This window comes from Sciurus vulgaris (assembly GCF_902686455.1).
Source record: "Sciurus vulgaris genome assembly, chromosome: 7".
In the NCBI taxonomy this organism is placed as follows: Eukaryota; Metazoa; Chordata; class Mammalia; order Rodentia; family Sciuridae; genus Sciurus; species Sciurus vulgaris.
The window spans coordinates 108652894-108675222 of record NC_136467.1 but is presented as its reverse complement, the minus strand read 5'-3'; the positions used below and the strand labels follow the sequence as shown (position 1 = coordinate 108675222).

The 22329-nt window shown below is 35.2% G+C and overlaps 2 protein-coding genes across 2 annotated transcripts in view; one reads left to right on the top strand and one right to left on the bottom strand.

The window, feature by feature from the left end:
- CENPQ (centromere protein Q) overlaps positions 1-22329 on the top strand; it is a 91021-nt gene that overhangs the window by 9638 nt on the left and 59054 nt on the right. The gene's annotated exons all lie outside the window — the stretch shown is intronic.
- MMUT (methylmalonyl-CoA mutase) overlaps positions 17126-22329 on the bottom strand; it is a 31532-nt gene continuing 26328 nt past the window's right edge. Inside the window, exons 11-12 of the mRNA XM_079147145.1 lie at positions 21900-22067; positions 17126-18065 (exon numbers count right to left, since the gene is read on the bottom strand). Coding sequence (XP_079003271.1) covers positions 17937-18065; positions 21900-22067 — 297 coding nt within the window. The 3' untranslated portion in view covers positions 17126-17936. The remainder of the gene's footprint in view (positions 18066-21899; positions 22068-22329) is intronic.

Below are 22329 nucleotides of genomic sequence, written 5' to 3'. Positions count from 1 at the left end.
CATACTAACAACCAACTTTTTTTGATTACACTTTCACACTTCCTATGATAGAGAATTTCTATATACTATATACTTTTTTTTTTTTTTTTGTGGTGCTGAGGATTGAACCCAGGGCCTTGTGCTTATGAGGCAAGCATGCTACCAACTGAGCTATATCCCCAGCCCTATATACTCTTTTCTTATTCCATTAACAGTTATATCTTATACCCCTCCCCATCCTCTTTGTCCTCCATTAGAAACTTCAGACCTTATTACAAATCTATTTGTTATACTGTAGATAATAATTGAACTCATTCTCTCTGTTTATTATGACAATATTGATAATGTCTTCATAGGGGCTACTTGGTTTAGGGCAGCATGGTGTCTGCACTGGGTGCTGCTAAAATTGATTTCCCCCTTAATAAGGAGGTTTTGGAAATCTATAGGGTCACTATAAGCCTATGGGGGGAAACTGCAATACCCCATACCTGAACTGCTCGAGGGGAAGATACATGAACAACATGAAAAAACAAGGGAAGAAAATATTTCAAACAAACCTAGATTCTATATTAATAGAATGTAGAGACACCATGGTAGAATAAATGTCAGAAAAGGAGTTCAGAATATATATTATTAAAATGACTCATGAAGCAAAGGATGAGATAAGAGAGCAAATGCAGGAAATGAATGATCACTCCAGTAAGCAGTTGAAAAAACAACTGCAGAAAGCAAAAGATCATTTCAACAAAGAGATACAGATTAAAAAAAAACAAAAAAAACAAAAAAAAATTCTTGAAATGAAGAAAAAAATACAAAAAATTAAAGACTCAATGGAAAGCATCACCAACAGACTAGGTCACTTGGAAGACAGAACCTCAGACAATGAAGACAAAATATTTAATTTTGAAAATAAAGTTGACCACATAGAGAAAATGGTAACAAATCAGAAATGAAACCTCCAAGAACTATGGGATATAATGAAAAGACCAAATTTAAGAATTATCAGGATTCAGGAAGGCACAGAGAAACAAATCAAAGGAATGAACAACCTATTCAATGAAATAATATCAGAAAATTTCCCAAATCTGAAGAATGAAATGGAAAGTCAAATACAAGAGGCTTACAGAACACCAAATGCACAAAATTACAACAGACCCACACCAAGGCACATTATAATGAAAATACCTAACATACAAAATAAAGATAGAATTTTAAAGGCTGTGAGCGAAAAGCATCAGATTACATGCAAAAGGAAAACAAATATGGACATCAGCAGATTTCTCAACACAGACCCTAAAAGCTAGAAGGGCCTCGAATAACATATTTCAAGCTCTGAAAGAACATGGTTGCCAACCAAGAATTCTATACCCAGCAAAACTAACCTTCAGATTTGAAGACGAAATAAAATCCTTTCATGATAAACAAAAGTTAAAAGAATTTACAACAGAGCTACAGAACATTCTCAGCAAAATATTCCATGAGAATGAAATAAAAAACAACAATGTAGGTCAGCAAAGGGAGGAATTACCTTAAAAGAAAAATCAATCAAAGGAGAAACCAACTCAAATTAAAAACCAAAAATAAGCCCAAATGACTGGGAATACAAATCATATCTCAATAATAACCCTGAATGTTAATGGCCTAAACTCATCAAACAAAAGACACAGACTGACAGATTAGATTAAAATGACCAAACAATATGCTGCCTTCAAGATACTCATCTTATAGAAAAGTACATCCACAGAGTAAAGGTGAAAGGATGGGAATAAATCTACCACACATACAAACTCAGTAAAAAAGAAGGGGTTTCCATCCTTATATCAGATAAAGTGGACTTCAAGCCAAAGTTAGTCAGAAGGGATAAACAGGGACATCCCATACTGCTTAAGGGAGTCATAAATCAGGTAGACATAACGATCATAAATATTTACACCCCCAACAATGGCACACCCACATACATTCAATCCTTCTCAACTCCAGGAACCAAATAGACCACAACACAATAATTCTGGGTGACTTTAACACACTTCTCTCACCACTGGCTATATCTTTCAAACAAAAACTGAACCAAAAAACCATAGAACTCAATAACACGATCAGTAACTTAGAACTTACACACATACGTACATTCCATCCATCAACAAGCGAATACAATTTCTTCTCAGCAGCACTTGGATCCTTCTCTAAAATAGACCATGTGTTATGCCACAAAGCCACCCTTAGTAAATTAAAAAAAAAATAGAGATACCTTCTATCAGTTCATGATGGAGTGAAATTAGAAATCAATGATAAATTAAAAACAGAAACTACTCTAACACCTGGAGACTAAATAATATGCTATTGAATGAAGCATGGATAACAGAAAACATCAGGGAGGAGATAAAAAATTCTTAGAGGTCAATGAGAATGACGATACAATATATCAAAATTTCAGGGACACTATGAAAGCAGTGCTAAGAGGAAAATTCATTGCATGGAGTGCGTTCAAGAAAAGAATAAAAAGTCAACAATTAAATGACCTAACATTACATCTCAAAGCCCTACAAAAAGAAGAATAGAACACCAAAAGCAATAGAAGACAGGAAATGATTAAAATCAGAGCTGAAATCAATGAAATTGAAACAATTGAAAAAACTGACAAAACAAAAAGTTGGTTCTTTGAAAAAGTAAACAAAATAGATAAACCCTTAGCCACTAACAAAGATAAGGAGAGAGAAAGCTCAAATTACTAAAATTTGTGATGAAAAAGGAAATATCACAACAAACACCACTGAAATACATAACATATGAGAAGCTACTTTGAAAATCTGTATTCCAACAAAATAGAAAATATCAAAGACACCGACAAATTTCTAGATACATATGATACTCCCAAACTGAACGAGGAGGATATACACAATTTAAACATATCAATTTCAAGTGATGAAATAGAAGAAGCAATCAAAAGTCTAACAACCATGAAAAGCCCAGGACCAGATGAATTCTCAGCCAAGTTCTATAAGACCTTCAAAGAAGAACTCATTCCAATACTCCTCAAAGAATTCCAGGAAATAGAAAAGGAGGGAACCCTTCCAAACTCATTTGATGAAGCTAGAATCACTCTGATAACAAAACCAGACAAAGACACATTAAGGCAAAGAAAATTTTAGATGCAAAAATCCTTAACAAAATTCTTGGAAATTCCATACAAAAACATATTAGAGAGATAGTGCACCATGATCAAGTAGGGTTCATCCCAGGGATGCAAGGTTGGTTCAATATCCAGAAATCAATAAATGTAATACATGACATCAATAGACTTAAGGTTAAGAATCATATGATTATTTCAATAGATGCAGAGGAAGCGTTCAACAAAATACAACACCCCTTCATACTGAAAACACTAGAAAAAATAGGGATAGTAGGTACATACCTCAAGTTTGTAAAGGCTATTTATGCTAAGCCCACAGTCAACATCATTCTTAATAGAGAAAAACTGAATGCATTCCCTTTAAAAATACTGGCCAGAGCAATTAGACACACCAAAGAAATTAAAGGGATACAAATAGGAAAAGAAGAACTCAAGCTGTCACTATTTGCTGACATGAGTCTATATTTAGAGGATCCAAAAAACTCCACCAGAAAACTTCTAGACTTAATAAACAAATTCAGCAAAATAGCAGGACATAAAATCAACAGGCATAAATCTTGAGCATTTTTATTCATAAACGATGAAATATCTGAATGGGAAATGAGGAAAACAATTCCATTCACAATAGCCTCAAAAAAAAAAAAAAAACTTGGGAATCAATCTAACCAAAAAGGTGAAAGATCTCTACAATGAAAATTACAGAACATTAAAAAGAGAAATTGAAGACAACCTTAGAAGATGTAAAGATCTCCCATGTTCTTGGATAGGCAGAATTCATATTGTCAAAATGGTCATACTTCCAAAGATGCTATACAGATTTAACACAATTCCTATTAAAATCCCAATAACAGGGGGATCCAAGGTGGCAGACTAGAGGGTGACTGCATCTCCAGTCACTCCAGAACCCAGGATTCAAGAAGGAGAGGCACTGAGAGACTCGGACTAAAACAGAGCCAGGGGGTGAGTCTCCCCCACCTGGTGAAGCGCTGCCCTGGTGGCAGGCCCGAATTCGGGTGGCTTATTAGAGTAGGGCAGGGCAGCTAGAGTCTTCCCCAGGCAGCTCTGTGCACTTCGGCGGTGGGCTCCTCCCACAGGGCCAGGTTCTCTAGCATCTCGGAGCAAGCCCCCCAGTGAGAGCCTTTCTGCACAGAACCAAGCTTCAAATCCCTGAACCAGGACGGTGAGTTCCTGCCCGCAGGTTGCTTCAGGGACCAGGACAGGGCAGCCACGGACTTCCCCAAGCAGCCCGCAGCCCGGCCCCCTGCGGCGGGAAGCGCCTTTCCAGGCTAGCTTCTCGGAGCAGGCCCCCCAGTGAGAGCTTTTTCACACAAAGCCAGCTCCAAGTCCTGGAACCAGTAGCGGGCTAGGGGCATTTTTCCTTGGAAGCACTGCATTATCAAGTTACCCCAAGACTTCAGGCTACTGAAGGCAGGAAGGTGAGACACTGGAAATCTACAGGGACACTATAAGCCAATAGAAGAATTCTGCAATATCAAAAAGTCCCACTGACATCTGACCAATAGTTTGAGTTCTTCTTTTCCAATTCGTATCCCTTTAATTTCTTTGGTTTGTCTAATTGCTCTGGCCAGAGTCTCAAGAACGATGTTGAATAGAAGTGGTGAAAGAGGGCATCCCTGCCTTGTTCCAGTTTTTAGGGGGAATGCTTTCAGTTTTTCACCATTTAGAATGATATTAGCCATGGGCTTAGCATAGATGGCCTTTACAATGTTAAGGAATGTTCCCACTATCCCTATTTTTTCTAGTGTTTTGAGCATGAAGGGGTGCTGTATTTTATCAAATGCTTTTTCTGCATCTATTGAAATAATCATGTGATTCTTGACTTTAAGTCTATTAATATGGTGAATTACGTTTATTGATTTCCTGATGTTGAACCAACCTTGCATACCTGGGATGAAGCCCACTTGATCATGGTGCACTATCTTTTTAATATGTTTTTGTATGCGATTTGCTAAAATTTTGTTGAGAATTTTTGCATCGATGTTCATTAAGGATATTGGTCTGAAATTTTCTTTCCTTGATGAGTCTCTGTCTGGTTTAGGTATCAGTGTGATATTGGCTTCATAGAATGAGTTTGGGAGGGTTCCCTCCTCTTCTATTTTATGGAATACTTTGAGAAGTATTGGAATGAGCTCTTCTTTAAAGGTTTTGTAGAACTCGGCTGAGAACCCATCTGGTCCCGGACTTTTCTTTGTTGGAAGGCTTTTGATGACTTCTTCTATTTCAGTACTTGAAATTGGTCTATTTAAATTGTTTATATCCTCCTCGTTCAGTTTAGGCAATTCATATGTCTCTAGAAACCTGTTGATGTCTTCGAAATTTTCTATTTTGTTGGAGTATAGATTTTCAAAATAGCTTCTAATTATGTTTTGTATTTCAATCCTGTCTGTTGTGATGTTTCCTTGTTCATTCCGAATTTTAGTGATTTGGGTTTTCTCTCGTCTTCTCTTTGTTAGTGTGGCTAAAGGTTTATCAATTTTGTTTATTTTTTCAAAGAACCAACTATTTATTTTGTCAATTTTTTGTATTGTTTCTTTTGTTTCAATTTCATTGATTTCGGCTCTGAGTTTAACTATTTCCTGTCTTCTACTACTTTTGGTGTTGGTCTGTTCTTCTTTTTCTAGGGCTTTGAGCTGTAGCGTTAGGTCGTTTATTTGTTGAGTTTTACTTCTTTTATTAAATGCACTCCAAAGAACAAAGAAACATCATATCAAAATCTCTGGGACACTATGAAAGCAGTACTTAGAGGGAAATTTATTTCATGGAGTGCATTTAATAAAAGAAGTAAAACTCAACAAATAAACGACCTAACGCTACAGCTCAAAGCCCTAATACTAGGCGATTTTAACACACCTCTCTCACCGCTGGATAGATCGTCCGAACAAAAATTGAATAAAGAAACTGTAGATCTCAATAACACAATCAACAATTTAGACCTAACCGACTTATATAGAATATACCATGCAACAAAGAATGAATACACTTTCTTCTCAGCAGCACATGGATCCTTCTCTAAAATAGACCATGTCTTATACCACAAAGCTACTGTTAGCAAATACAAGAAGATAGAGATACTACCTTGTACTCTATCAGATCATAATGGATTGAAATTAGAAATAAATGACAGAATAAAAAACAGAAACTTCTCCAATACCTGGAGATTAAATAATACACTATTATATGATGAATGGATAACAGAAGACATCAGGAGGGAAATTAAAAAATTCTTAGAAGTAAACGAGAACAAACACACATCATATCAAAATCTCTGGGACACTATGAAAGCAGTACTTAGAGGAAGATTTATTTCATGGGGCGCATTCAACAAAAGAAGTAGAAATCAACAAATAAATGACTTAACACTACAGCTCAAAGCCCTAGAAAAAGAAGAGCAGACCAACACCAAAAGTAGTAGAAGACAGGAAATAGTTAAAATCAGAGCCAAAATCAACGAAATTGAAACAAAAGAAACAATCGGAAAAATTAACAAAATAAATAGTTGGTTCTTTGAAAAAATAAACAAAATTGATGAACCCTTAGCCACACTAACAAAGAGAAAGAGGGAGAAAACTCCAATTACTAAAATTCGGAATGAACAAGGAAATATCACAACAGACACGAGTGAAATACAAAACATAATTAGAAGCTATTTTGAAAATCTATACTCCAACAAAACAGAAAACCTCGAAGACATCAACAAGTTTCTAGAGACATATGAATTACCTAAACTGAACAAGGAGGACATACACAACTTAAATAAATCAATTTCAAGCAATGAAATAGAAGAGGTCATCAAAAGCCTACCAACAAAGAAAAGTCCGGGACCAGATGGGTTCTCAGCCGAGTTCTACAAAACCGTTAAAGAAGAGCTCATTCCAATACTCCTCAAAGTATTCCATGAAATAGAAGAGGAGGGAATCCTCCCAAACTCATTCTATGAAGCCAATATCACCTTGACACCTAAACCAGACAGAGACACATTGAGGAAAGAAAATTTCAGACCAATATCCTTAATGAACATTGACGCAAAAATTCTCAACAAAATTTCAGCAAACCACATACAAAAATATATTAAAAAAATAAAAATAAAAATAAAAAATAAATAAAAAAAATATATTAAAAAGATAGTGCACCACGATCAAGTGGGTTTTATCCCAGGGATGCAAGGTTGGTTCAACATCCGGAAATCAATAAATGTCATTCACCATATCAACAGACTTAAAGTTAACAATCACATGATTATTTCAATAGATGCAGAAAAAGCATTTGATAAAATACAGCATCCCTTCATGCTCAAAACACTAGAGAAAATTGGGGTAGTGAGAATATTCCTTAACATTGGAAAGGCCATGTATGCTAAGCCCATGTCCAATATCATTCTAAATGGTGAAAAAGTGAAAGCATTCCCCCTAAAAACTGGAACAAGGCAGGGATGCCCTCTTTCACCACTTCTATTCAACATTGTCCTTGAGACTCTAGCCAGAGCAATTAGACAAACCAAAGAAATTAAAGGGATACGAATTGGAAAAGAAGAACTCAAACTATTCCTGTTCGCTGATGACATGATTATATATTTAGAGGAACCGGGAAATTCCACCAGAAAACTCTTAGAACTCATAAGTGAATTCAGTAAAGTAGAAGGTTAAAAGATCAATGCTCATAAATCCAATGCATTTTTATACATGTGATGAATATTCAGAAAGAGAAATTAGGAAAACTACCCCATTCACAATAGCATTCACAATAGAAAAAAATAAAATACTTGGGAATCAATCTCACAAAGGAGGTGAAAGACCTCTACAATGAGAACTACAGAACACTAAAGAAAGAAATTAAAGAAAACCTTAGAAGATGGAAAGATCTCCCATGTTCTTGGATAGGCAGAATTAAAAGTCAAAATGGCCATACTACCAAAAGTGCTATACAGATTCAATGCAATTCCAATTAAAATCCCAATGATGGACCTTACAGAAATAGAGCAAGCAATTATGAAATTCATCTGGAAGGATAAGAAACCCAGAATAGCTAAAGCAATCCTCAGCAGAAAGAGCGAAGCGGGGGGTATCGCAATACCAGATCTTCAACTGTATTACAAAGCAATAGTAACAAAAACAGCATGGTATTGGTACCAAAATAGACAGGTAGATCAATGGTACAGAACAGAGGACATGGACACAAACCCAAATAAATACAATTTTCTCATACTAGACAAAGGTGCCAAAAATATGCAATGGAGAAAAGATCGCCTCTTCAACAAATGGTGCTGGGAAAACTGGAAAACCATATGCAACAGAATGAAATTAAACCCCTATCTCTCGCCCTGCACAAAACTCAACTCAAAATGGATCAAGGACCTCGGAATCAGACCAGAGACCCTGCATCTTACAGAAGAAAAAGTAGGTCCAAACCTTCAACTTGTTGGCTTAGGATCAGACTTCCTTAACAGGACTCCCATAGCACAAGAAATAAAAGCTAGAATCAACCACTGGGATAGATCCAAACTAAAAAGCTTTCTCTCAGCAAAGGAAACTATCCGTAATGTGAAGAGAGAATCCACAGAGTGGGAGAATATCTTTGCCACTCATAGTTCAGATAGAGCGCTAATTTCCAGAATCTATAAAGAACTCAAAAAACTCTACACCAAGAATACAAATAATCCAATCAACAAATGGGCTAAGGAAATGAACAGACACTTCACGGAAGAAGATGCACAAGCAATCAACAGATATATGAAAAAATGTTCAACATCTCTAGTAATAAGAGAAATGCAAATCAAAACTACCCTAAGATTTCATCTCACCCCAATTAGAATGGCGATTATCAAGAACACAAGCAACAACAGGTGTTGGAGAGGATGTGGGGAAAAAGGTACACTCATACATTGTTGGAGGGGTTGCAAATTAGTGCAGCCACTCTGGAAAGCAGTATGGAGATTCCTCAGAAAGCTTGGAATGGTACCACCATTTGACCCAGCTATCCCACTCCTTGGCCTATACCCAAAGGACTTAAAATCAGCATACTACAGAGATACAGCCACATCAATGTTCATAGCTGCTCAGTTCACTATAGCCAGATTGTGGAACAAACCTAGATGCCCTTCAGTTGATGAATGGATAAAAAAACTGTGGCATATATATACAATGGAATATTACTCCACCATGAAGAATGATAAAATCATGGCATTTGCAGGCAAATGGATGAAATTGGAGGATATCATGCTAAGTGAGATAAGCCAATCTCAAAAAACTAAAGGACGAATGATCTCGCTGATAAGCGGATGAGAACATATAAGGGGGGGTATGAGGGGTTAGCATTAGGGTTAGGGTTAGGTTTAAGGTTAGGGATAAGAAGGGTGTTAAGAATGAAGAATGGAAAGGCTGTATAGAGGGAAAAGAGAGGTGGGAGGGGTGGGGGGAAGGGAAAAATAACAGAATGAATCAAAGAATATTGCTCTATGTAAATTTATGATTTTCAATTAACATAAAAAAAAGAAAAGAAAAAAAAAATCCCAATGACATTGCTCATAGAAATAGAGAAAGCAATCATGAAATTTATCTGGAAGAACAAAAGACCCAGAATAGCCGACGTCATCCTGGGTAGGAAAAGTGATACAGGAGATATCACAATACCAGACCTTAAACTCTACTATGAAGCAATAGTAACAAAATGGCATGGTATTGGCACCAAAACAGACAGGTGCACCAATGGTACAGGATAGAAGGCACAGAGACATACTCATATAAGTACAGTTATCTCCTACTAGACAAAGGTGTCAAAAACTTACAAAGGAGAAAAGATAGCCTGTTCAATAAATGGTGCTGGGAAAACTAGAAATCCATATACAGTAAAATGAAATTAAACCCCTCTCACCATGTACAAAACTCAACTCAAAATGGATCAAGGACCTAGAAATCACCTGAAACCTTTCACCAAATAGAAGAAAAAGGAGGCCCATATCTCCATCACGTTGGCTTAGGATCAGACTTCCCTAAAAAGACCCCCAAAGCACAAGAAATAAAAGCAAGAATCAATAAACGGGATAGATTCAAACTAAAAAGCTTTTTCTCAGCAAAGGAAACAGTAATGTGAAAAGAAAGCCTACAGATTGGGAGAAAATTTTTTCTACACATACCTCAGACAGAGCACTAATCTGCAAAGTTTATAAAGAACTTGAGAAACTTTACATCAAAAATACAAAGAACCCAATCAATGATGGGCTAAGGAAATGGGCAGACACATTACAGAAGAAGATATGCAGGTGGTCAACAAATATATGAAAAAGTGCTCATCATTATCCCTAGTAATTAGAGAACTGCAAATTAAAACCACCCTAAGATTTCATCTAACTCCTATTAGAATGACTATTATCAAGAACACAAACGATAATAAGTGTTGGCGTAGATGTGGGGCAAAAAGCACACTCATAATTGCTGGTAAAGCTGCAAATTGGTGTAGCCACTCTGGAAAGCAGTATGGAGATTCCTCAGAAAACTTGGAATGGACCCACCATTTGACCCAGCTATCCCACTCCTCAGTTTATACTCAAAGGACTTAAAATGAGCATACTATAGTGATGCAGCCACATCAATGTTCACAGCAGCTCAATTCACAATAGCTAGATTGTGGTACGAACCTAGATGCCCTTCAACTGATAAATGTGTAAAGAAATGGTGGTATATATACACAATGAAATATTACTCAGTCATAATGAAGAATAAAATTATGGCATTTACTAGTAAAGGGATTAATTTGGAAAATATCATGCTAAGTGAAATAGGCCAAGCCCAAAAAACCAAAAGCCGAATGAATGTTTTCTATGATAAGTGGATGACAATAGAAACGAGGGGGAGTGGCAGTGGAGCAGGGGAGAGAAGAATGGAGGAACTTTGGATGGTGTAGAGGAAAATGGGGCAGGAGGGGATGGGGGAAGGAAAGATAGTATAATGAGACAGACAGTATTACCCTATATATATGTATGAATACTTGAATGGTGTGAATCTACATTGTGTTCAACCATAGAAATGAAAATTTGTACCCTATTTGTGTACAATGAATCAAAATGCAGTCTGTAAAAATTAAAAAAAAAATTTAAAACAGAGATTCTGAAAAGAAAGCAGAAATCCTTGAAAAGAAGGAAACCGAATTAAAAATTCAATGGAAAGCATCACTAGCAGACTAAACCACCTGGAAGGTGGAGTTTCAACCATGAAAGTTGATCATGAAGAAAAGATGTTAAGAGACCATGAATGAAATTCCAGGAAATATGAAACAATATGAAAAAAAAATTAAGATTTATCAGGATAGATAAAGGCTCAGTGATACAAACCAAAGGAATATACAAGTTTATCAAAAAATAATATTTGAAAATTTCCCAAGCCTTAAGAATGAAATGGAAAGTCAAATACAGGAGGTGTAAAGGACTGAAATATAAAAAATTGCAACAGCTCCACACCAAGGCATATTAGTATTAAATGCCTAACACACAGAATAGGGATAGAATTTTAATGAGTGCCAGAGAAAAATGACAAGTTATATTTAGAGGGAAATTTATCCAGATCTCAGCTGATTTCTGAACTCAGACCCTCAAAGTGAGGATGTCTTGGAATAATATAACAAGCTCTGAAGTAAATGGATGCCAGCCAAGAGTACTATGCCAAGCAAAATTAAGCTTCAGAATTAAAAATGAAATAAAAACCTTCCATGATAACAAAAGCTAAGAGAATTCACAACTAGAAAGCTGGCAATAGAAAACATACTCAATAAAATATTTCTTGAAGGAGAAATTAGAAATAAAATTGAAAAGAAGCAAAAGGAGGAACCATACTAGAAGACTCAATCAAAGAAACTAATTCAAATCAAAAACCAAAAATAAATCAAAATGACAGGGAAAAATCATTTCTCAATGATAACATTGAGTGTAAATGGCCCAAACTCAATCAAATGATATAGAATGGCAGATTGGATTAAAAAACAAGACCCAACAATATGCTGTCTCCAAGAGACTCACCTCATAGACAGAGACACTCACAGGCGGAAGGTAAAAGGATGGGAAAAAAAATACGTCATTCACATGAATGTCATAAATGAAGGGATTTCTATTTGTGTATCAGATAATGTGGGCTTCAAGCCAAAGTTAATCAAAGGGACCAAAGTAAGTAATTTCATACTGCTTAAGGGAATTGTACATCAACAAGACATAACAATCATAAATATTTATGCCCCAAACAGTGGAACATTTATGTAGAGCAAACAAACCCTTCTCAATTTCAAGAATCAAATAGACCACAATACAATAATACTGGATGACTTTAACATGCCTGTCTCATCACTGAATAGACCCTCCAAATAAAACTAAAGAATATATAGTACTAATTGTGGTATATATATAAACAATGGAATATTACTCAGCCATAAAGAATGATAAAATCATGGCATTTGCAGGCAAATGCATGAAATTGGAGAATATCATGCTAAGTGAGATAAGCCAATCTCAAAAAACCAAAGGACGAATGATCTTGCTGATAAGTTGATGATGACACATAATGGGGGGTAGGAGGGGTTAGCGTTAGGGTTAGGGTTAGGGTTAGGGAGGGGGGCAAGAATGGAGGAAGGAAGGACAGTATAGAGGGAAAAGAGGGGTGGGAGGGGTGGGGGGGAAGGGAAAAAATAACAGAATGAATTAAACAACATCACCCTATGTAAATTTATGATTACACAAATGGTATGCCTTTACTCCATGTACAGAGAAACAACATGTATCCCATTTGTTTACAATAAAAAATAAAAAAATAAAAATAAAAAAGTATACTACAGGTTCTATTCAGTATAACCAGACAAATAAAAAAAAAATACAAAGTGTAAAGTTTAGAAATGAAAAAAAAAACGTAGTACTAAAAAAATAATTAATAATTTAGACTTAATAGACATATATAAAATATTTCATCCATCAGTGATTACACTTTTTTCTTAGCAGCATATGGATCCTTCTCTAAAATAGCCCACATCATAGGCCACAAAGCAATTCTTAGCAAATGCAAAAACTAGAGATAATACCTTGTATTCTATCAGATAATAATGGAATGAAATTAGAAATCAATGAAAACATAAAAAATAGAAGTTCCTCTAACACCTGGAGACTAAATAATATGCTATTAAATGAACAATGGATAGCAAAAGAAATCAGGGGTGAAATAAAAAAATACTTACAGGTAAATGAGAATAGTGATACAACATATCAATATCTCTGGGACACCATGAAGGTAGTTATAAGAGGAAAGTTGACCTTATTCATTAAAGGAATAAAAAGTCACCAAATAAATAACGTTACTACTCAAAGCTCTAGAAAAAGACAAAGGAACACCAAAAGCAGAAGACAGAAAACAATTAAAATTAGAAACAAAGTCAATGAAATTGAAACAAAAGTTATTTTAAAAAATCACCAAAACAAAAATCTGGTTCTTTGTAAAAATAAGTAAAATTGATAAACCCTTAGCCAAGCTTGCCAAGAAGGAAAAACCCAATTTACTAAAATTTGTGATGAAAATGGAAATATCTCCACAGACACTACTGAAAAACAGACAATAATCAGAAATAATTTTGAAATTTTATATTCTAATAAAATATAAAATCTTGGAAAACATCAACAAATTTCTGGAGACATATGACCTACCCAAATTGAATCAAGAGACACAGAAAATTCAAACAGATCAATTTTAAGCAATGAAATTCAAGGTACCATTCAAACCCTACTGTGGGGGCACCTGGCTCTCCTTGCAGTGCTTGACAGAGTTCCACTGAAGGATGATTGCAGAGACTCATCCTAAAAGGATTGCATGCCAGATGTATGCCTCCCTAGCTTGGATGTTATTCTGTGGAGTTTTCCTAATAATATATTACTCACTTCAGTCTGAGGATCTTGCTAGAGGTGATGGGAATAATTCTACAAATTTCCAGAAAAACATCACGGAGACAAAACACATGTTGAAATCCTGTGATGTTAACCTCACTACAGGAGAATGTTTTTATCATGTTAAAAATCAAACACTGCATTTACTGGCACAGCCAGAACCTGTTGGGGCACAGAAATTTATATATTACAATGTTTCCCCAAGTTCTAAGCACATAGCACCTCCCTCAGTAGCTACTAGATATGGACCAGTTTATTTTATCTATGGCAAGCCCTGGTACCCCCCTAAAGGCAAGCCCTTAGAGAAGGTAGATATGGATCTCCCCCTGTCTCCTACAGGGTGGTTTAATCCAGATGATAGTTTTGTTTATGTGTGGTGGTAAGGTAAAAGAATAAGGTTTCACAACATTCCTTCCTTCCTACAAAGAATATGTCACCCCTATAATAAACGTTGGTACATAATAACCATTGGGACCGCTGCCCTCCTGTAGCCCTTAACTCAGCAATTTAGATATTAACCAGATGGACCTAGTAGAAATGGTCACACGACATTATTTGTCTATCGCTTTACCACAAAAGTAATAAGAATAATCTTAGGTCACATAGAGTTTAGATATTAAGGAAATAAACATTGTATTAGCTCATTGACGTAACTAGATATGCTTAAAACAATTGTGATTAGGTAAGGATGATCTGTAAGGTTACTGTTTTCTCATAATCTTTCGGTAAAAACAATTTCTGCCTATGCTTTGGAAACTTCTTTGATTTTATTAATCATAAGCCTGTCATCATAGCCTGAAGAAAAATGTATATAAACCCAGCCTTCCCCAGAATAAAGTGGGATTGATTGCACCAGAACTAGAGTCTGTGTCTTTCATTCTCCGTCCATCGCTGACGCTGTCTCCCCACGCCCCGTTTACCAGTGTGGAACCCATGGACTCCTGCTAGGGCTGGACCCCAGCACCCTACCAACAAGAAATAGCCTAGGATCAGATGGATTATCAGCAGAGTTCTACCAGAACATCAGAGAAGTACTATCACCAATCCTCTTCAAATTATAAAAATGGAGGGAACCCTTTCAAACTCATTCTATGAAGCTAGAATCAACCTGATACAAATCAGACAAAGAGACACCAAGGAAAGAAAACTTCAGACCAATATCCCTGCTGAACAGAGATGCAAATATTCTTAATAAAATACTGGAAAGTCACATACAAAAACATATGAAAAGGTAGTGCACCATGATCAAGTGGGGTTCATTCCAGGGATGCAAGGTTGATTCAACATGTGGAAATCAATAAACATAAGTCACCACGTCAATAGACTTAAAGATAAGAATCACATAATTATCTCGATGGATGCAGAAAAGCATTTGGCAAAATGTAACAACCATTCAAGTTCAAAACACTAGAAAAATTAGTGATAGTAGGAACATACCTCAACATTGTAAAAGCTATATATACTAAACCAGAGGACAACATCATTCTAAAAGGAGAAAAATTGAAAGCATTCTCTCTAAAACCTGGAACAAGATAGGGATGCCCTCTTTTGCTACTTCTATTTGACACAGTCCTTGAAACTCTAGACAGAGCATCAGGTAAAAGAAAGGAATTGAAGGGATATGAATAGGAAAAGAAGAGCTGGAACTATATCTATTTGCTGACAACATGATCCTATATTTAGAAGACCCAAAATACTCTACCAGAAAACTTCTAGAACTCAAAAAAAAAAAAATCAGCAAAGTAACAGGATATAAAATTAACAGCCATAAATCAATTGCATTCCTATACGCCAATGATGAATCAGCTGAAAGAGAAACTAGGAAAACTAGCCCATTCACAATAGTATCAAAAAATAAAATACTTAGGACTCAATCTATCAAAAAGAGATGAATGATTTCTACAGTGAAGACTACAGAATGCTAAAATAATAAACCAAAATATTATGTATAATGATAGTGCACTAATAAAAGCATAGAAAAATGAAATAACTTTTTATAAAACAGATAATTAATATCTGTTACAACTCACTCACTTGTAACATTGCTAGAAACATTTTGTTTGCCTTCTTCGTAGTCATGTGGCTTCATCTATTAGAACTACAAGTTCCATCCAAGTCCATTTACTCCTGAGCCAGTAGGGAAGAAGAAGATTTCAACTAAACAGTGTCTATGATCACAGCAATCTTTAGAATAAAGAAAAAGTTGTCTCCAGTCTGTGTAATAATGTAGTCTGTGTGCTAATGACTATTAGTTGTGACCATGTCCAAAAAAACCACTCATGTATTCATTAATCCTAGTTGATGGCATAGCAAGAGATCTTGGAAGAAGAGGGAGACAGAAAGACCACAACAATCCATTCCGTAGTATACGTACGCACACTCTTCTCCCAGCTAATCAAACAACAATCTTCAAATGATGCTCAGAAGAAATTTTGTAGATGTTAACTAAAGTCCTTTCTGAGCTGACTTTAATCAAGAGAGTGAGTGGGCCACTTGACTTAATCAGATGGATCCCTTTAAAAGAGGACTTGAACCTTTCCCGAACCCAGACTTCAAATAGCAGATGGATCTACCCTTGCTCTCCTTTCTTGCCTGCAAAAAGCAAGCTTCAGTTTGTGCTTGGGATTCCAACATGTTCCAGTATCTTCCCTGTTTTCCCTGTTTCAGGAAGTTAGGCGGATTTCATATCACCTAGTACACAACTTAACACATCACAGAAACCAAATTTTTCAATAAACTTATTGAATAAATACACATTTTTATGAGGAAGAGTAAATAAAATGTCATAGTGCTACATCACTGGACTTAAAGTCAGATTGCTCATCTGTAAAAGGGGAACAATAATCATGATTTAACATCTTTCTAATCATGTTCTAAAAATTAAATTGTGTTATATAGTTTTTAAGTTCTATGGCAATATAGCAATATTATAATACCTTCCAAAACACTGTTGAAATTGACTACAAAAATCAGTAGAAATTGATTACAAAAGAATCACTGTTACTTGTTATCTTCACTTAATGTATCATGTTTAACAACAAAGCATACCTTTCTTCCTTTAATGAACAAATCTTTTAACAACAAACTACAGGTGTTTTTGAGCTATTTTTATTTTTGTAATTTATCTTCAATAAGCAACTCTATACAAGGTAGCACCATTCTGGATCTGGAAAACTCATTTCTTTTTATATCATAGATCTACATTCACAGCTTACACCTCCATTCTTGAGAACACAATAACTGCACAAGCATTTTCATTTAAGGGAATGTTCACAAACATACAATTTCCTGTCACAACAAAAACAAAGTCACATGTTCATGTTAAGGAAGAAAGTAAACCCAACTTGAAGAAATTCTGTCATCTGTTCCCTCTTCCAACCTGCAGGGTCTAATAACTCCAGTTGAGGTGATTCTAGTAGAATTTGGCTAAGGATTATTATAATCTATTTTCCAACATAAATAGTCTCCACCAATTTTTCTAAGATATGTGTGATTATTTTAATATATGAATTTTATTTTCTTGTACTCAAGTAATGTAATGCTAAACTGAAGAAAAGAACTAGTCAATTTTTTTCATAAGTAAAGTTTAATTCTTAAAAAGGTAGTAGACTAATAAGAAACATTTCTAAATAATGTATCACTATGATTTTCTACAATAATATCTCCAATAAAGTATTATTACATACAATACTTGAAGGACAATACTTTTTTAAAAATTAAAATTTTTTTTTATTTTTAAAGTGAAACTGTACATACATACTTATAGCATGACATCATGTTTATAAGTAAGGTACTTTAAAGCTTTCAAGGAAATTGGAATTAAATTGAAGACAGCACTTTACTCTCTTTTTTGATCATAACTGAAAGAGAATTTTAGATAAAAGCTAAAATAAGACCAGGATATTATGCAGATTGCTGCTTCTTTTCCAAACACTTCTCAATATCATCAAGTACTTCAACAGCAGCCTTTGGAATTCGAGTTCCAGGACCAAATACATTGGAAACACCAACTTCATACAGAAATTCATAATCCTGTTTAAAGAATTTAATTAATAAAGAACCATTATTTACAATATGAAGGAAATAAACAAAAAAATGACACTTTCCCTTTTTCTCTGTCCCCAATGTCAAAAACTCTTGCAGCTACTGCTGACATGTTGGGCTAAATAATTTTTCCTTGACTGGAGCCCCTGCTAATAGCGAACAGCACCACCATCCAACCTCAACTCTCTAAAAAAACAAAACACACTCTGCCTATGTACATTTGTGATCAGAAGTTGTATGGCTCCAACAAAGAACTTCTAAGTTTAAATCTATAATTTTCTCTCACCAAATTTTTATTACTGGTCATTATTTGGGCTAAGTTGTATTCTATTATAGCTCTGAGTACAAAACTGTTTATTTCCTCCGAGGTATTTTGTCTGCAGCTAGTGTTTGAACATGATCTCATGATGAAATCAGATTTTCCATAAATGAAGCTTTTTTTATTCTGTTGCTTCAACTGTTTTTTAGTTTAATGACAGTCAAAGTTTGGGTGTAAATATTCCCAGGGCACACATGCTGCCCCAGATCTAAAACTATTTTAGTACTATAACATTTATAACTCTAATGTCAAGTTTAGAACATGCTTTAAGGCACTGATCCTTATATGCACAATGGTCTAGCTTGGCCTTATTGTTATAGCATTCCTTTAAAGAGTACTCTTAAGTTATCAGAATTAGATAGTGAATTATGTGGTCCTGCTAATTATCCCCCTACTACTTTTCTCTCTCTATTGAATTCTTGTGATATTCTTATAATGCTATGATTTTGTAATGGCATTTGACACATTCTGCAACCTGTGGCCCTCAAGTCTGTGAATTTCTGAGATCAGAGATCATGTCCAGTTATCTTTGTATCTCTAGCACTTGACATGTGAAAGAATTCAAAATGTGTCACTGTCCTTGAGCAGGTGCTATAGATTTTAAGAATTCATAAGAAAACAGGATGAAACCTGTTTAAGAACAATCATCTCCAAATTGGGGACAGTCAAAAACAGGATTGTCTCCTCTAGTTCATAACACTGCTTCATGCCATTTGTCCTGACATCTGAATAGTGGATTTGGAATGAAGTACTGATCTGGGAGAGAACCATGAAATATTAAAAGGTTTTTGACTTACCTAAATTTTACATAAACCTTGTAAAATGTACCTTAGTGAAGGAGTAAAATGTTAGCAATAAGTGAATTTAGATAAAAGTGTAACAGATATTTGCACTGTTTTTATTTTTGCACTTTATCTGTTAGCTTTAAATTCTTGCCAAATAAAATTTTTGCTTTGAAATATCCTCCACTTGGCTGGGACAGGGGTATCCTACTTCATGATGTAAGTGGGCATCATGTTTGCTAAATTTGCCTAAAATACTTGGAGGCCACTAATGCTAAGAGAGTTAGATAAAATTGATTGTAATAACATACTAGCAGGGATAGGTCATATTTATTTAACCGAACTAAAAAACTAGACATTAAATAATGAGAGGGGCTGTAACTGTTGGATTGAACACCATAAATCAATGTCTTCTAATTTTAAAACTAAGTTACTTTCAGCTGAATAATAGTAGCATTTTATATATCCAGAATGTTATGGGCTTGATAAGTGTTCTCCAAAGGTCCATGTGTTAAAGCAAGTCCTGGTAGTATTGGGAGATGGGAAGTCACCTGGGAGGTGGGGTCTAGCGGGAGGTCTTAGGTCACAGGGGAAGTGGGGCGGGGATGTTCCCACCCAAGAGGTTTCTTCCTCTTTCTTTCATTTCACTGCCATGAGGGGAATGGTTTCACTGCTCCATGTTTTCCCTGCCATGATATGTAGCCTTGCCACAGACCCAAAACCAACAAAACTAACAGATCATAGACTAAAGCCTCCAAAATTTTGAGTCAAAATAAATCTTTTACTTTGCAAGTTGATTATCTCAGGTATTTGTCACTGTAATGGAAAACTGACTAATATAGTGTTACATGAGTAGTGAGAAAAATACACTATATAATAAAGGATACACACACTTACACAGAAATGTGTCATAGAAAATTGTCCTTGGTCTTCAAACTTATAGGAGAACCAATATTATAGTTAAAGATGTTTTAAAGGATTCAAATGTCTAGAAAGTTAATAGACTTGAATGAAATGTTTCTTGAAAACGTCACATCACTTATACAACAGCTCATATTTCAATCCCAAAATTTTCTGCTGCCTAATTGTTTTGGATGCTACATTTTAATATCTTGTCTAAGTTTAATTATTATAGACTCCATAAGAAAGTGCAAGATAGAAATATAGAAATCGACCACATGATATTGTTCTTTTATGTGCATGTACAAATATGTAACAACAAATTCCACTATTATGTATAATTATAATGCACAAGTAAAAATAAAAAGGAAAATTTAGTTATTATCTTCTATGTTTAAAAAAATAATGTAATTGTTCCATAGGTAGATAGCAATAAAGAATAAAAGCCCTTAGCTGGGCATGGTGGCACATGCCTATATACCACCATTTTCAGGAGGTTAAGGAGGGAGGATCATTTGAGCCCAGGAGTTTGAGACCAGCATGGGCAACACAGTAAGATCCTGTCTCATTAAAAAAGAAAAAGAAAAAAGAATAATAGCACTTTATTTTTCCAAATAGTATACTGGATTTATGAAAATAACAGACAGGTGTGTTAATAGTTTTGTATCGACTATATCACCTTAAGAAATTTATTGTTAAATAATATGTAGTTTCCTTACTAGTCCCACACTATTGCATATTCCACAACCTCATACATATGTATGTTCTCATTTCAAAAGTAGTATATTAATTCACTATTCTAAATTCTAACTTGTAATGGAAGAAGAAAAATTGTAGTACAGGAAACAAAGTCACATTCTACTGATGAAGTTCTGCTTATAGTGGTGGGGTCTTTGTAGCAACTACAAATCATTTACTTAGAATAGCCTCATACAGTGTTTTTCTAACAATATTTTTTCCATTCTCAGTAACAAAGGAAAACCTGGCATAATCAGAAACTGGATTGAAAATGGACCCTTTCTGTATCTTAACAAATTATTTTAACCAATTGGGAATGTGATATGTGAATGATGTTCTCCCACCCCATTAAAAATTAATTGATATAATTATCATTACTTAGCATCCATTTCTCTTTCCCTAAGGGGTCCCACATTTTTCTTCAAGTATCTACTTCCTTCCCTACTTATCCTATAATTTCCAGGACAAGCTGATTCTGATACAAGTCTGTATTAGGGTCTTTCTGGCTCCAAGAAAACAGTACTTCAATCAAATTAGACTAAGTAATAAAAGGGATTTACAAGACATCATATTGAGATAGCTCTGATGGAAGGCAATAAGTGAGGGTGGGAACACGTAAGAAATGGACAAAGTAGCTTCCCCAGAACAAAAGCAAAGTTAGCTAAAGAACTTGCTCCATCAGAAAGAAGTTCTGCCTCTGATTAGGGTTTGATACATTCACCATGTGTTTACCCTACTTCTCCATTCTAGTGGTGATATTTAATTACTTTCATCCTGCTCTTTCTCTATCACTGTTTATCAAATATGAGTCAGACAGGTGTCTGTCCTAAGTTTTTGGTTTGTAAGGATGTAGTTCTTTCATAGAATCTTTGCAAACTGTTGAATTGTACACAGGAGTTAAAATATAGCTCCAATAGAAAATAACATTATCCACTTTTTGGTCTTTGTAGAATTTACTTAGTGAAATTACCAGGAAATAATTTGGTTCTAAAGCTACAACATTTTATCTTTAAAGCTACATATAAGTTATCATTACTCAGGACTCTGATCATAGTACTAGAAAAATACTGGAGAAAAAGATACCTGTGGCGGTATCACGCCTCCACACATGACAAGGATATCTGGCCGTCCAAGGGCATTAAGTTCTTTGATGAGCTCAGGAACGAGGGTTTTATGGCCAGCAGCCAGTGTGCTCACACCCACAGCATGTACATCTGCATCTACAGCCTGCTGGGCCACTTCACGGGGAGTCTAAATGATCAGAAAGTAAAGAGTCCTCATTCATTCATTCCTAGGCAATAACTAGAAAAAAAAAAAACCTGTTGTAAACGTATTATGCTACTTAAGTCAACATTCCAAGATTTTTATCATTAAAAAGAGTAAAATGACTATTGCTCCATATTTCATCATTTGCAAATTACAAATACCACTAAAGCTACTGAGGCAATAAACATCAATTCTGTATTTACTTCTAGCATTAGAACTGATCGATTATCAAGTTATGCCAATACTT